This window comes from Amblyomma maculatum, chromosome 2 (genome assembly GCF_055883805.1).
Source record: "Amblyomma maculatum isolate TAMU_Amacu chromosome 2, ASM5588380v1, whole genome shotgun sequence".
NCBI lineage: Eukaryota > Metazoa > Arthropoda > Arachnida > Ixodida > Ixodidae > Amblyomma > Amblyomma maculatum.
In genome coordinates, this window is record NC_139345.1 from 68,254,493 (window position 1) to 68,271,073 (window position 16,581).

The following is a 16,581-nucleotide window of genomic DNA, read 5'->3' on the forward strand; positions in this document are numbered from 1 at the left end:
GAAATTATACAGCGGCAGAGGAGAGGGCAAGGCAGTACGCGGGAGATATCGGAACCTGCATTTTTTTTTTATATCAATAACTTTTTTCACGTCGCTTAATGTTTGCCCCGTGACAAAAAAAAAAGCAAAAAAAAAAAACAGCGAGGCCCTTTGTGGCTCGTACTACACTGACAGGTGGGAGAAGAAATGAGAGGATGCGTAATTGGGAGTACGAGGTGGATACGAAATAATCCTACAGAACATGAAAAGGAGCTTAGAGAGACACTCGTGGCAAACTGCACGTGTACGCATGCGAATGCGCGTTCCATCGTTCCATCTAGGCACATGGTATGTAGCTGGATACTCGTATGGATGACACCGTTATAAACCAATGCCACTCCACTAGAGTCGTTTTGCTGCTACTACACTGATAATCTTGTTCCACATACGTTCCGGTAATGAATAAAACTTTTAAAAAAGTTCCACTTAAAAGTGGAATTTTTTAAAAAGTGGATGTGCTTCGTCTCACGTCTCATAGTGCAATGGGTGAACGGCGGCAGCGACAACAACCTCCACGGGTTGAAGTAGTCTACATGGTTTCGAACTCGATGCGCTGGCTGCGTCCATTGGAACTCATTAGAAAGGACAATCTCACAGTTAGCTAGGACCCTGGCATAAGCTCAGAGAAAATACTTAAAATTGAGTCGCATTTCGTTCCTTTGCTTGAGAATTATGTCAGTGCACACAACTGCATGACGCTTCAACATTGACCACAGTCAGAGGGCATCGCAGAGCCGTGTGTAGCACACTTGATGCTACTGGCTGTACTTTCCTTTTTGCATTTCTAATGCCAGTCTCTGATGGCCTCCAAAGATATCGATCGCTCACGGCGACCAGTAGCAGCAATGGGTTCTCGTTTTCTAAGACTTGGAAACCGCCAAAATGGTTTTTGTAAGGGCCGACGATTTATGGGCAAATATTTATTTCAATTTAAGTCAGTCAACTCAATCAATCACGTAAATTAATGTATGTTACTTTTGTATCACTTAATGCTATGATCATTGTTTGGGTGCTCCTGTTGACGCTCATTGTAGGAAGGGCTTGGAAATATAGCAATGGTTGCAGCTGCTTACTTAATATTTATAATATCAAGTTGCAAAGCAAGCGTCCACTCTATGGGAATCGACGAGTTCAAATAGCCAGCAACCGTGATAAAACAGAGAAGGGTTCGCGAAAATTCCTGCACGGACTTTGTTTCTTCTTGATTATCACGATTCGCGCTTTCTACCTCGCTCACTGTCACAGCATTTGTATTTGATTGACATGATTTCTGGACTGTCATTTCTTTGACAATGATAGCGAACTGTCGTAAGCTGAAAAAAAATTGTATGAGGCAATAACCTCACATTTTCTCACACAATCACACTCAATTCGCATAAGAATTCACATACAAATCGCATATAATTGCATAAGATCTTATAGTTTCTTGTATACTATCATAAATTATGCGAAATATTTTATGATAATGATGTCCACCGTATCAGAGTCTATGCGATTTGGTGAGATTTTGTGAGGTTATTGCACGGTAGAACTTTTGGTTTTTCAGTAGGCCTCCACACATGGCGCTCAGTAAGATTACGGCGATCAGATGGTGACCAGACAGGCACTGTGCTGTTTGATGCTGCTATTAATATCGCCTTGCCTCTTACATTTACACATGTTGGAGTAATGAACGTCAAGAGCGATGTTCTAGAGCAGGGGTTTTGTAAAATGGGTTCCGCGAAACCCAGGGGTTCCGTGAGCTGCTTCCGTAGGTTTCGCGAGGTCCCACTGGACCCATGCGACTTTAGTTTTCTGTATTGTGGTTTTGGACTTAAAGGCTTGAACATGACTGAAATGTGGGCTTTTAACGAGAGTTGATAGCCAAAAGCAAGAAAACAAATGCTTATAAAACTGAACAAAACGACAGAAAAGAACAAGGTCGGATAGGACAGATCTATACACAAACAATGTCAGCACGCCTGATTTTGACAGAAATGTCATGGGGGAAGTGTGTGTGTGGGGGGGGGGGGGGGGGGGGCTGTTAATTGCTGTTGGGGTTCATTGAGGCAAAAATGCTGTAGAACCCGTGATCTTAGGGAAGGCAGCGCTCGCTATTCTAGCATCGCCCACACATAAGCGTACGCACTAATGGCGGCTATGCGCACAGGACGGAGATGTCAACGGCCGAGCCGGCCCCCGGCGCGGGAGCCCCCGGTGGCAAGCAGGATCCCGTGGTGCCTGACGTCGTCGTCTACATCTGCAGCCTCATCATCGTCGTCATGGTCGTAGGCGGAGTGATCGCCCTCTCCATGCTCATGAAGAAGCGACTTGGTGAGAAACTGCATTTACTGCCTCGCCCAGTATAAACAGGCACTCAGTGAAGTTCACTTTGAGCATCCAGCTAACAACAGAGTGTGACATGCGCGCTGCTTGTCATAACACTGCTGCGTTTGCTTTCCCGTCGAGCAGGAGGAAGGTGCACGCTGAATTTCTTCATCGCGAATATATTCAGTGTTCTTACTTATAATATTTAAGTTTCAAGAGTGACGTCAGGCCGCCAGGAAAGGCTGAAAAGCAGATTACGCAGACATAGGTCTTTTTACAAAGGTTCTGCACCCTTGTAAAAGTGTGAATGATGGTGTTCTGTCGGCGCCTGAATGTTTTTTTTTTTCTTTCCCACAATCACCTCGTGGTGAGGAGGATCCGTTTGGAGCTACTTCGGTATAGAATTGCAAGAATCTCTATGCAACCTACGAGTATTTGACAGCACGGGCTGTATTTTAACCAAGGCTGAATGTACACCATATTCTGGCTAAAATATAAATGTTGACGCAGTCACGTAAAATATTGACCGCGCAAAAATGTGGTACAGGGATACACAAATTTATTGTCGCAGGCGTGCTTCGACGGGTGAACGCTTGACACCCGCACAGGCAGAGAGAGAGAGAGAGCGCTGCCTTAAAAATACGCAAAGAGTTCAAAGGACAATGTTAGAGAGCGACAAAATGAAGAGTAATTATGTTTGTTCGTAGTGTTCCGAGATGAAAAACGTTTATCCTTCACTTATATGTAGCTATGAAGCTTCACATTAGTTGCTTCACATTAACGGTTACCCTTAAATAAAGCATTATTTTGGAAGGTCGCACCTATTCATGGCGAAAGAAGGAAACGAAATCTGATCTTATTCGGGAAGGCGGCCAAGTTTTGACGTGTGCTGCTCTCACGTTACCCTACTGCGTTCGAATGGCGCGGTCACGCGCGTCAGACGTCATCGTTCGCAAGGCACCGCACACCCTTCCGGCTCTGAAGCGCACGCTTCTCAAATCACGACGGAGTTTTTTTGTTTTTTTTTTCTTTTTTTCTTCTTTCACTTAAGAAATGAGGATGGCATCCTCGTCAACGACAGTTTGTGCACATATGCATTTCAAAGCGGGATAGGTGGATGGAGCGTAGCACACATATGAGTGCGCGCACAAGTTTACGAATTTTGGAAGACATAAAAAAACAAACAAACCTACTGGCGTTCAGAGTAAATTGCCTGAAATGTCTGTAAACGGTCAGTTCTGTGCACTTCACTTCGCGACCTACGCAATGCAGCCTTCAATCACAGACCTCGCCTCCTGGCTTTCGCGTTCCAGAGACCTATTTGCGGGATCGTGTGCGTAATGGGAGTGTTGTGTTTGAGCGAAAATCGATGAAGAATCATAGACGAAAACACGGAACACATGCCCTCATGGAAAGTCAGCTTCTACCAGCCAGCCTGCTCAAGAGCTTTTTTTTTGTTTGTTTGTTTCAAGGACACCATGCGGTAGTGAGTGGCACACTGGAGCTCTCCGCAACATCGGTGCTGTGATGTCGTAAGAGGATATTGCACTAAACGTATACATGAATTGGACCAGCACAGATTTCTACAAAAAAAGTTGGAGACGCATTCGAGAGCCATGTTTCACACTGATGCCTTCATGCTCGTTTTTTTTTTTTTCTTTTACACCCTTGTTGTTTTTAGATACGTATAGAAATGAGGATCCATTTTAACGTGGTCTGTACAGCCCGTGTGTCAACGCTTATGTAGAGCTTCAACGCAATCAAAGTAATTAACGAAGTTTGTATGAAGTGCTTCGTTTACTTATGTTGTTACCCTGTGCTTTTTCCCCCCACCAGACATCAGCCAGAACGTCACGACAGGTAAGCGAGGCTAAAGGCGGCAGTACTCCTTAGTTCCATGAATAATGTCTCAATAGGATTCTGGAATAGTACAAGGATAAAGAAAATGCACAACACCCCCCCCCCCCCCCCCCCCCCATATTAAGATATAAAAAATAAACCTGCTTTTGCAGTGAAGTCTTCTTTTCGCGTGTTTTCAAATGAAACAGCATTGAAGAGCGCCTGAGAGAAGAAAGTGGCAGCCTTTACTAAGTTTCTGTACATGTTGTTGCGATAGCACTCTTCATCATGCAGCGAAACACCAAATTAATTCTACATAAACAGTTTTTATCATCCTTCAAGTGCGCTTCGCCAAAGTGCTCCTAATGCTGTGAAGACTACCTCTTCATTGCATTCAATTCAATTCAATTCACATTAATTCAATTTGAAAATATCCCGCGAATTTCTCGGTTTCCTCAGATAACCAATAACAGCAAGGAAAGGAATGCTTACGGTTCTGTAGCATACCGACCGATACATTGGAGCGTCGAATCACCGAAGCGACATTCAGCATAATATTGCGTAAAACAGCCGTTGTCACTGGTAGCCATAGCGTAATGCTTAATAATGGCATCGTCATTACAGGAGCTGTCGAAACCCGCACGACTGCGCGAGGGCTCATTCGCCAAAGCATCTTCATGTGATCTGTATACGTTGATGTGGAAAATACGGACCTGCAATCCAGTGCGCCGCAGTCGAATCTAGATAATTTGAACTCGCAAGGGAATGGAACGTATGAGCCGGAGGGGGGGGGGGGGGGGGGGTATAATACACTTTATGTTGACGGTACCAGAGGCGCACTTCACCGGAGGTTGCAATTAAACGACCAAGCTTTAACGGGAGTTCACTGCTGCCTGTATAACGTTCAAGAAAGGTGTCAACACTGGACCGCCACGTACACTCAAACCTTCTTTCGACAACAGTGGGTCCAGCCGTACCTGGGGCGCCTCCACCCAGAGCAAGGCTAGTCTCGGTCGAAGACTCGGAGTCAAACGGTGAGTTTAGCCTAATAACCTTACGTCTCGTTGACGAGGGCACGAGTATGTCTAGATACGCCACACGGTGCGCGGTGAACATGAACTTGCGCTGTTTCCTTTTTATCATGTCCACGTGTTGGTCCAATGTTTAGGGGGATCCCTTAAGGGAATCTGTATGGCCTCCTTTGCTGCCGTGAGGCCGCGATTAGGTAAATGTTATCGCAATGTCTGCACGTTGTTGTATGAAAGGAAACGAACAATTTTTGCCTGTGCAGAAATAATACTGAACGACAAAAAGAAATGCAATATTCGACTAAAAGTAAGCTTCACTGCAAGACTGAAAATTGTAGGGTGAAGCTAACACTACTTTGTAGCACGACTGTGGACATATATGCATAGTTGATTGAGGACGAAGCTGAGAAATACTTATGAAAAAGAAACAAACAAGTTTACTTTAGCAATCACGCTGGCTGCTCTAAACCCTTGGTTTTATAAAAGCCAGCAGATAATAGCGGATAACTAGGACAGGGATAATTATGGGAAAAAAGCAGATAATTAGGACAATGAAAATACATGAAAACAATGCGGCGCTGGCGACATTTGTCAGACAATAAGAAAATAACGTTACTAGGCAAATTATACTTATTGATTGCGCCATTTATGTGCAAAAATAAAATAACCTTTTGAGGCAATGTGCATGCAATACAGGTACACATTTTATGGTGCATACAAATTACGTTCGCTGTCAAAAAAAAAAGCTTAGAAATGCTTTTTGGGAGCAAAAAGATATTTATATCTATAAAACCCTGTGCTTACTTATTATTACTGCTTTTTTTATTTTCTAGATTTCAAAGTATTCAATGACGACGATCCGTTCCGTAAGTTTGTGAAACTTCTTGACGCAGCTCTTGGAGCTTTACGTGCCTGTCACTGGTAATCAATCAGTGACCGTACTAGTGGGTATGCTGCAAGCCTAACATGCGCTTTCACTTTCGAGAAGCAACACATTTTATAGAGCGCTGAGTATTTGCGCCTCACGCAATAGTATAAAACTATTTACACTCGACAGCAAGGAAACGATGCATTGAACTTAAATTATTATTAAAGGGGACAGGAATCGACGCACTGAGCCTATATACGCCGGCAGAGGGCGCAGGGTGGCTCTCAAGCTGCAACAATGCAGCTTTTTGCCTTGCGTCCTCTCTCCTTTGTTACTCATGTAACCTTGTGAGAGTTAATAAAGATATTCATTCATTCATTCATTCATTCATTCATTCATTCATTCATTCATTCATTCATTCATTCATTCATTCATTCATTCATTCATTCATTCATTATTGCTGATGGGCACAAGAGCTTTTTGAGATGCACGTGTCTTGTGGCGGCGTTGGTCCAATATGACACGTGTCATGTAATATGAAGTCGTATATTGTTCTGCTTGTCACAGATTACCGCGTGGCCAAGGCGAGAGGTAAGTTAAATTATATCTGCTCTCCAGACGCTGTGCATTCTAATACTGTGGCGTAAAAGAAATTGGGCATGGTGTGCGCACGTTACCTCTTCAAGGCGGTAAAGGCATGGAAAAGCTTGACTCCGGTGCACATGCTGACCGTCTCGTGTCGTTTTTGTTATTCGTTTGAACTCTGGACGCACCCGAGCACCACCCTGGAGGAATGAAAACGCTGGATGCGGCCAGTCTCTCTTGACAATTTTCTGCTGGCATAAGGATTGCGCATAACTTTACGTCAGAGCTTGTACGCCACCTGTCGGGTTGACAACTGTGTCGCATTGATTAAGATGCACAGCCTTCTCTTTGAGTTCGGATCAAAATTCACGCACATGTGCACATGCTTCACAGGGTGGAGCTTCGAGGTTACATCAGCTTCTTTGTTTTATGTACACATATATAACACGCTCAAAAGCATACAATCTTAGTGTGCGCTGGAGTTTTTCATCCTAAAAATAATAACACCCGGAAGTTTCCGTGCAGAGAATTCTGTCTGCGTATAAAGGTTTTACCATGCTGCAAAATTGGAAGAATGGCATCCTGTTGCCCACTTAGCGACAGTAGCACATCTCATGTAGTGGCCAGTTCTGTCCAGGACTCCAGATACGTAACTCGAAAGAATTTTTTGTGACCAGAGAAAACGGTGTCAAAGGTACCCGGGCAGCATTTTATTACTGGTTCATGCACAGCACTATTGACTCAATAAAGGGCTATACGTATATAACAGGCGATTTGCAGCACAACGTAAAAGACCAGTCAAAATAGCAAGGAAAGATGGTAATACATTTCGCAAGAAAAAAAGAATGCGGCTGTTTGATTTAAGAAACTTCCTCCTCTACAGATGGCTACCACCGGAAGGTACCCTTCTACGAAGCAGCCCACTCCAGTATGTAAGCCTTACGGCCGTACAAACCTGAGCCGAATGCGTGAAACGGCTCCTGGCAAAGCTACATTCAGAAACGCTCGACCAGCAAGTATCCCATTCCTCCTTTTTTTTTTTTTTTTCATTTATGCAGAACAGAAGACAAAAAAACGTAAGTTATGACACAGCCGGCCCGAGCTTCTCTACTCTGGCAAGCAGTGTGTTTAACGACTTCTTTGTCCTGAGCGCACATCACGATGTATAAAAAAAAAAAAAAAAAAAAAAACTTACCGACGAGTATAACAAAACCCGAACGAGAAAAAACGAAGACAGGAAAAAAAAAATCGCATGAAAACACATTTGATTGAACAGGGTTGTGCTAACACCCTCGGACGCAATAATAATAATAAAAAAAGCTTCATTAACGCGTGGGACATTTAAATAGCGTCGCTGAGAGTTTTCTCTACTGAAGCTAAAAGCCCACATTACCATATTTTTCTCCAGCTATGAGGATGAAATGTGTCCCTGAGAACTCCCCCTCAAACCTGCTCTTACCACTTCAGATAACGTTAGTGTCGAAAGCAGTGCACGAAGCAACCGTGTTTACATCAGCTTACATAAGCAGTTCACTTATAAGACATGTGTTCAACCGCCGAAAAAAAAAAAGAAAAAAAGAAATCCCCAGCCCATCGGCTACTTTAAGCGATGCATATTCCCTGTCAATACTGAGCTCAGATTTGCATGCGGTTCTCTCGTTTAACCATGCAAAAAATAAAGTCCTCGTTTTATTTTTGTTATATAAATACCTCAGGTCAGACGAAATAGCGCAAATTGTTAGCAAGCTGTCAACGCTCGCAATTCGCTGGTAGGTGAGCGTATAGGAAAGTCCGAACTCCCCTGTCACTTGGAAACAATGCAAACGGCCAACTTAAACGGATCCTCGCATGGCTTGTTGCTTGACACTGTAGCAGCTAGCATATACAGCACGGTCGCCTGGAGCTGGATTCGAGCTCTTGCCACAGGGTCTGCAATAGAGATGGTTAAAACCTTTCTTAATCTTGGCATCGAGGAATTGTGCGCTGCTCATTTATAGAGTAATCTTCAATTGTAGCCGGCAACCATCATTAACGCAGCGGCACTCAAAATGGCCCCACTCGCCTGAACCTTAGGTGAGGCAATAAGAAAATGTGAAAGGCTCTCGTAAATAAAGTTCCACTCAGCACAGGCCCTGAGAAGAACTGGACTGCGTGCTTATAGAGCCTCTGAATGCGCTTCCATTTACTTCCGCAGACAAGAAGCCAACAACCACGAAACAGCAGAAGAGAAAGAGGCCTCCTACCAGGAAGACGACAAAAGCTCCGGCCAAGGTCAAGACCAAGGCGGGGCGCGGGCGCACTACACGTGGTATGCTCACGAAATCCTGTGCTAGACGCGTACAGAAAAAACAAGTTTTCAACGAAGCCCTTGAATATAACCACGTGCGTTCCTTCCAGGGGCGGCCAGGACAACCACTAAACGCGGCAAAAAGAAGCCCCACGCCGCCCAACGTAAGAGCGATGCCGGTTCTGTTTTCGTAAAATGAATAAATAATTTCGGAGTCGTGTAATTTGGCACACGTGGAGAACAATAGAATCACCCCCCCCCCTCCCCCCATTCCCCCAACCCGGGCACTGATTGTTCCCTGGTGGCTTTTTAAGGAGTTATTAAGCGTACGCTCCACTACTCGGGATGCAACTTCCGACTGTGCTGTCTGCATGTCTCCGTCCTGTCGTTTCCGCAGTTTTAACTTCACGATGTCCCACCAACAGGCTCTTTCAAGTTACATTCGCTCAGTTTGTCGCACTGACCTTTGACCTCTGACTTCAAACCCCTTCCCTTCTTTTCTCTTCAGGCTCAGGTGTCCGCCAAGAGCTGTGGCTGATACTGCGCATTTCCTTTTCTATAAACAAATTTACAAATTAAGGCTTGGCTTCGCTTGGCTTGGCTTGCAGGGTCTTACGTCCCAAAGCGACACTGCCTATGAGAGACGTCATAGCGGGGAACTCAGAAATTTCGACCACCTGCGGTTCTTTAACGTGCAGTGACACCGCACAGCACACATACGCCTCTATCAAAACGCAGCCGCCGGCGGTTGGGTTTGAACCCTTGGGCACCTCGGTACAGCAGTCGGGCGTCTTAACGCTAAAACTGCGCCACCGCGGCGGGGGGCGGTAGGCGTCCGCCGAAAATGACGCAGATACTGCGTATTCCTTTCCCCCAAAACTGCGCCTTCCATTTCCTGAAACCAACCTGCATATAAAAATAAAATGTAAAAAATCGCGGTATGAAAAAAGGTGCGTTAAAGGCCCTATCTCGCCTACCCTTGAGGAGAAACTTGATCTTCCCTCTAATTCAAAACCGTCAAATCGTGCCTTTTGCTCGCATAACTAGGTACAAGCCGTGCTTGAACCACCATTTCTTTTCTCTTTTTTTTTTCCCCTTTCTTTTCTCGCAGACCGTGATCTGAGTAAGTTTTTGATGCTGTTTTTTATGGTTTCAAATTTTGCGGTTATCGTCGCTCAGGGCCCGAGTATAGGCGAAGTTAAGGAACATGGAAAAACATTTTGGTTTAGGTGGCTTTTAGACACTCAAAAGGATCACACTAGGAGCATCGTTGATGGAGGGATCAGTGTCTCAACTTCTGCCTTGTTGGAGTGCGAAAAAGAGAACTGTAACTCTAAAAAAAAAAAAAAAAAGGGAACTGTAAGATGTTTTCATTCGTGACGACCCCCAAGAATATGAGACCACTGTCCATGAACAGCAAACGTCGACAAGGAAAGTGTGTTGTCAAGTGTACTGTTGCAGGACGTGAATTTATGGAAAAAACATTTAATTCTGCGTGACTGGGCAAACGTAGTGAATGAAATGTGTTGAACCACGAGGGGACATGCACGCCCCGTTCAGAGAATAAAATATCACAGCAAAAACTAATGAGGAAAATAAGAAATCAATGTTGTTCCACAAATCCACATCCCGTAAACCTTTGTCCGTGACTGTACAACATGAGAAATGGATGTTTGGCCGAAACCGTATTGGGTAAATGGTGCTCATTCAAGCACTCGTCCTCTTGAGTCAGTGCTCTTCAGCCGCTGATGCGCCGGTACCACTGGAGCATCAGACGGTGGCTGAGCTTTACGAATAGAGAGTATTAAGTATGACAGTGATAGATACATTATTCAACTAGTAGTGACAATGGGTTCAGCTTTTTCCATACGTGGTTGTAAAATTAACGTGAAAAATTGTATCTTATATTACTTGGTCGGTTACTTCATGCGCTTTTCTGCTACACTGGGGCATTCGGCGTCCAAGTGACTGCTTAAGAAATCGAATGACGATATAAACTCACAGAATTGACTTGCTGGGCACCCAGCTAAGTAAAATGAGCTGATTCCGCAGGGCGCCATTCGACATGTATACCTCGCGCTCTGTTCGTCCTGTCTGTTTTATGTTCAATTATTAGCGCCTCGTAGCGCGCTGAGAACCATCATTCAGAACCAACTGGCCCCTATCCTAGCATTGCATGTATACCTCTTGGCAGAGGTCGGCAAAATGGGGTTTGAAAATCTCTTATGAAAACAGGGTCGATTTTTGTGGAATAACAAGTAACCCAGATATGCGACAGCCAGTGGGGTTTGGCGTGCTGGCGATCGGCAGTTCAGCAGCTTTGCTGTCACTTAACACCCATGACATCTGTTGTGGGGAAATGACACTTGTTTAAATCTTTTTCAACGCGAAGCCCACTCGAGCTTCTTTTCTATCGGCCCACCTCCCTCTCGACAAACTTACACGCGTTTGCTCAGTTATTTTCGCATGGTGTTCTGTATACAACTTCTAGGTATCATGTCTGAGGCATAACTTCAGTGACAGTTACACCTTCAGGCCAACGCAGTTGTGGCAAACGTTGACACTGGACAGAAAAATTTTGCTTTACCGGAATGCGGATATGCGAAAACATCGCCTAATCCTACACGGTTGTTAGAAGGCTCCATCTTCCACTGCACGAACAAGCAAACCGAACCTTACCTGAATCCTGAGTTTCAATTAATCCGTTGAAAATACTGAGCTGCTGTGAAACTACATAGGGCTAACGCTAAGCTCCAGTAACTGACAGAAAAATGAAGTGGTTAAAAGCGCTCGAGCTTTCAGCGCTGGGTTGTGGTGTAACTGAGCTGTGGTGTAACTGTAACTGTGGTGTCTTCGATCGTGTTCAGAGAAAAATGAGGTGGTGGAGAAAACGACCAAAGCTGAAGTCAACGAGATTGGGGCTGAGGACGACATCTCGGACGTGGGTGTCGCTGGCGTCGAGATCAAGGCGAAGAAGACCAGCGCCAAGGCTGCCCGAAACAGCAGTGGCAACGCCGTAGACGGCGTCGAAATCACCGCGAAAAAGACCAAAGCCAAGTCTTCCGAAAAGAAAGCGGTGCAAGGTGAGCGGGTCGAAGAAAGCGCTTCTGAAGTACATGATGCACTGCAGATCGCTGAGAGCACAACAGAATAGCAGTTACACACATGGCCTGTTCAGCAATCATTTCATTGGGGCGCACAGTGTTTTGCGCGCATAAGTTCCGGAGTGCTGCTAAGCGACACATTTTTGCAAAGGTGACGCCAAGGGCTGCCATACTAAATGTAGAGGGTGCAACTCTTCACGCCTGACTGCAGCCATCCGATCGCGAGAACTCTGCAAATTAAGCAAGTAAGCAGCTGTCAGTTGCGTAGGCTGGGGCTTCGCTTTTTTTATGCGGAAGTCACTGATGCGACTAGGCGAAGCCTTTTGAGCCCACAAACGTTAGACAAAAGCAGCGACGAATGTCTTTGCTCGTTGGGGAGAGCTGCCACACTCGTTGATTTGGGGAAAGTGCGCCTTGTTCTAGGCGATCGCATGGGAAAATGCTTCTTAAAATGCTTTTTCTGTTGCGTCTGGCTCTGTCCCACAGTCGAAGCCAAAAAACTTTCTCCGAAAGGTAAGTAGCCATGTCTGAAGACTTCTCTTCCTTCGGTCCTTTAAAATGAGGCCGAAGGGCTGTCCGCGCAAATTGAGGTGTGCCGTAATTAAATTAGTCTTGTTGAGAGCCTAATCTTGCACACGTTGCCACGCAGAGAAGAAACGCAAAGCTGTTGTCGAGACTATGAAAGGTGAGCGTGCAGTAATCGTTACCTTGTTAGTTTTCCAGCCATGGCTGTGCGGAGCGTTATATACACCAGCACACTATGCGAAAACTCTTCATTTAGCATAGCATTCCCGCATGTCGCTGCCGCGAGTCGCAACAGCGCATGCGCAGTATCCAAGCTTGCCCATTGGAACCACCTATGCATGAGTTGTGAACGGTTCGCAGTGGCTATATGCGCGATGAAACTACGAAAGCTACGATAAAGCTGCGGAATAAACAAATGTATGTTGGAACCCAATAACGCTTGCGTTCGCGTAGTGCTTGCGCTTAACTGTAGCCATCTAAATATACAGTTGTACAAATGCGAGTGTTTAGTAGCTGCCGTCAGGTCCTTTTTGCTTGCGGCAGGCCGTTCGTACGCTCAATTAAGAGACTTGAGAATTCATACGCGAGAGGTCAGCGCGAAGGAGTAGGGGAAAGGTAGCTATGACACCTTTTTTGTGCTTAGCAATCATCCAGGTAAATCTCCTCTGCCACCACATTGGAACACTACTCCGGCCATTTTAGATTACTATTGTAAATGGGATGGTTTCAATATGCGGTAGTGCCTAGCCTTGTAACTCTGACAACGGCCAGATGGAACCGAGAAGCAAACTCGATTGTCCGGCCTTGGGTGGGAGTGTTTTCTAATTTCATATGAAGCGAGACTCATTTCAGGTTTACTAATTTCGCATAAAGCGAACTTGTCATGCGGCCATGCACAGTAAACACGTGGATTCTTTCATGAATAAGACGAGTAAGCATTGACCGCCGCTACCTTGACTGACTAGCTCTGTATGGTCGACAGCAAGTAATAAGCTTATTGTATACTTTCTGAACCTTCAGCACAGTTCTGTGAGTTTGGTTCCATGAAGTTCTGGTTCGCGACAAAACTGCGTTTCTCAATTATATTCCTTCTCTTCTTTTCTCCCTTCTCTCGTGGTGCCAGTTCTTCTGGGAGGCAACGTGGAAGGTTAGTGACGTCATTACAACGGTGGCACACGAGATATTTCTTGTTCTATGAGAATAACAGTTACGACTTTCATCCAGCTCCGCCACCAAATATCAGCATAATCAAGGCTCCCGTCGGTAAGTTTTTAAAGCTTGCGCGACGTGCAATTCCTACTCGAACAAGCGATAACTCAAGTCTTCGTGCCCTCTCTGGCAGCCCATGCAGTACCGGACAAGGTCAACCTCAGCGACGTCTCCGGTACGTGTTAACGTGTCGAGGAAAGCGCAGTAACAACTGCGTGCCAATATGCCTACGCAAACGTTATCCGCGGACCTCAAGACTCTAGATTACTCATAATTAGTTAATTAATTAATTCATTCATTCATTCACTTTTTTCGTGAGAATGCTACTGCAGAGTTTTGCGTTCCGTATAGTATCCGAGCATGGTCGTTAGTGTACTCATACAGTGTATCAGGCACAAATGCGCATTGTGAAAATGTGACTATACGGGTTGATTAATTTTAGACTTTCCAGATTAAAAAATGCTCATACCTTTACAGAAAGGTCATTTTTGTAAAGGGGCTATGATGGCTGGAGGAGACAAACTGAGCATATTTGTCATCGTAAACTCAACAATTAACTCAAAATTAACATTTTATTTAATGCAGTTCGCATGCATACTTTTATTGAAAACGCAGAGGCAGCGGTATTCTTAGGCTATTTCATTTTTCTTTTTTTTTTTTAGTTCTAGTGCGCTCCTGATTTGGAACACAGTCCGTCTATGTAATTACTAATTAAACATGCTAGCCGTCGGCGCTTGGCTTGAAGCTCCCTCCTGTAATTCGCAGCACATGCGTATGGCACGCCGCGTGCGGTGTGGCTTTGCTGCGTTTGAGAGTTTGCAAAGTCTAAGGAATCACGCCCTATCACGAACTCTACAAACAGTCGCTGAAAGAGCTCGCCACACTCTACCCGCATGGCGGTTCTGCGGTTTCGCCGGAGATGAATGAAAAATATTCATCGTCGCCTTTAGCCGCACATTTTCAACCGGAGAACCATAGGCAACAGCTTTGTCTCAACGAAAAGGAACTTCATGCAGAATGTCGCTAACCAGGCGCGTTTAGGAAGTTTTAGACGTGCGTATCTCATGGCATAGGCATACTACTATAATTGTAGTCTTCTACTGCATTCACAAAAGCTTTCAGTATAAACATGAGTGCCAAAAACTGAAATCAATTAGAAAGTAATTAATTATATTTTACTAAGTTGGTGACGATGATTATTCCTTAATTTGTTTCCGGCTGGCCACATGTATACAGTCTATTAACAGAAAAGACGTGTAATGCTCTTTATACTTCTTGAGATCCGTAAAATCTAACTTGAACAATTGCAAGAGCTGCTCTGGTTGCTTTTTATTCAATTTAATAAATAAATTGATCAATGACGTGTTATTTACGCGAGTTACACGTGAAGAATTCATTAAACTGCGCTTGTAATTGTAGATGTGGGGTCCGGGTTCTGATAAGTGCGGACATGCAGAGTCATTGCTCACAGTGCAAGTCAAGACGACAAATATTTTTTGAAACACGTACCTGCCTTTCACTCATTTAGCAGTCACGTGGACATGAAGAGTAACAACTCTGTTCTTTGAAATAAATTACTCGTTTCAAGAGAAATTTGTTTTGACTCGGTGTCCGCATTCAGAACTGCTGCATGTGGCTCTGCCAAGAAAACCAGCGAATTGCAGCCTTAAGGTAAACAGGTTGCGAAAATTTGAAGAACGCGGTAGTGTTGTGAAAGGGAAATTTTGGCATTAGCGTACTGTATTCATGTCATCGACAAGTGAAGTCAACTGGGTTCCTTGATAGAAACGATTTACTTGAGGTGGCACACAGACTGATCTCCAAAGAAGGCATCTTGCTAAGATCGTGCGAACCTTGCAGGCTCGCGCTCTTCCCTTAAGTTCTTAGAGCGCGACGTGTGGATAAGATACTGCTACTATACTTTTAAATCACTGTTGTTGTTTTTTTCGCCTACAGAGATCTCGACGCGATAATTTAAATTCACTATTCTGAATGTGGCGCAATCCGAAACGTGTATAGTTTGTGTTAAAATCTTTAAAAGGTGAGCGTCTTGCGAAAAGTACGTCTTCCTGAGCACAAAAAATTCCTTCAGACAAATGCATACATCATTTTAACAGGGCATCATTAATTCACCTGGCTTATGAAACTTAACCCGACTAACTGCACTATTGTAAAATAAAAGTTTGTTTATCAGTCTCTCTGTAGCAACACTACCACACTTGCAGCGCTATGAAGATTGGTTCCTCCGTTATTGAGGTGAACCTGTTGAGCTCATCGGGTTCGGGTCTTTTTATCTTCACAGATTTTATCCCTGCAGAAAACAGCGGTAAGCATGACTCGATTGCTCAGCATATATAAAGAAGTCGTGCCATACATGAGCTCTGTAAACTGCCAAGTGTCTTGGCAAACATAGAACCAGAAAAGTTAAGCCTCGCAAAAGCCTACTTATAGAAGGCCATATAATGCACTATCGAATACACTGCGGGATATATGAAGCATTTTATCCTGTCCCTTTTCTTCTGCGTGTTTTGTTCCTATATGATGCTACAACAACACGAATTCTTACCAACTTGCTCGAATTTGCACCCTTTTGCTGTTCTTCACGCTCGCGGCTCATATAAACTAATTTTAAATAATTATTAAACTCAAGACAAAGAACTGAACAGTTTTAGAAAGTATGCTTAACTATGCACTGCATGCTTTTGAGTTAGTTAAACCAAAGGAAAAACTTGTCATCGATGTAGTTCCAAACGAATGCGCTAACATCGGTGTTGTGCACAGAGAATACGA

General features: G+C 44.4%; 1 protein-coding gene across 1 annotated transcript in view; it reads left to right on the top strand.

Moving 5' to 3' along the window:
* Positions 1–2,195: 2,195 nt before the first annotated feature.
* LOC146198910 (uncharacterized) overlaps positions 2,196–16,581 on the top strand; it is a 44,222-nt gene continuing 29,836 nt past the window's right edge. Inside the window, exons 1-11 of the mRNA XM_084592001.1 lie at positions 2,196–2,352; positions 4,183–4,206; positions 5,148–5,219; positions 6,047–6,079; positions 6,649–6,672; positions 7,550–7,594; positions 8,861–8,974; positions 9,064–9,117; positions 10,065–10,076; positions 11,821–12,036; positions 12,707–12,742. Coding sequence (XP_084448127.1) covers positions 2,196–2,352; positions 4,183–4,206; positions 5,148–5,219; positions 6,047–6,079; positions 6,649–6,672; positions 7,550–7,594; positions 8,861–8,974; positions 9,064–9,117; positions 10,065–10,076; positions 11,821–12,036; positions 12,707–12,742 — 787 coding nt within the window. The remainder of the gene's footprint in view (positions 2,353–4,182; positions 4,207–5,147; positions 5,220–6,046; positions 6,080–6,648; positions 6,673–7,549; positions 7,595–8,860; positions 8,975–9,063; positions 9,118–10,064; positions 10,077–11,820; positions 12,037–12,706; positions 12,743–16,581) is intronic.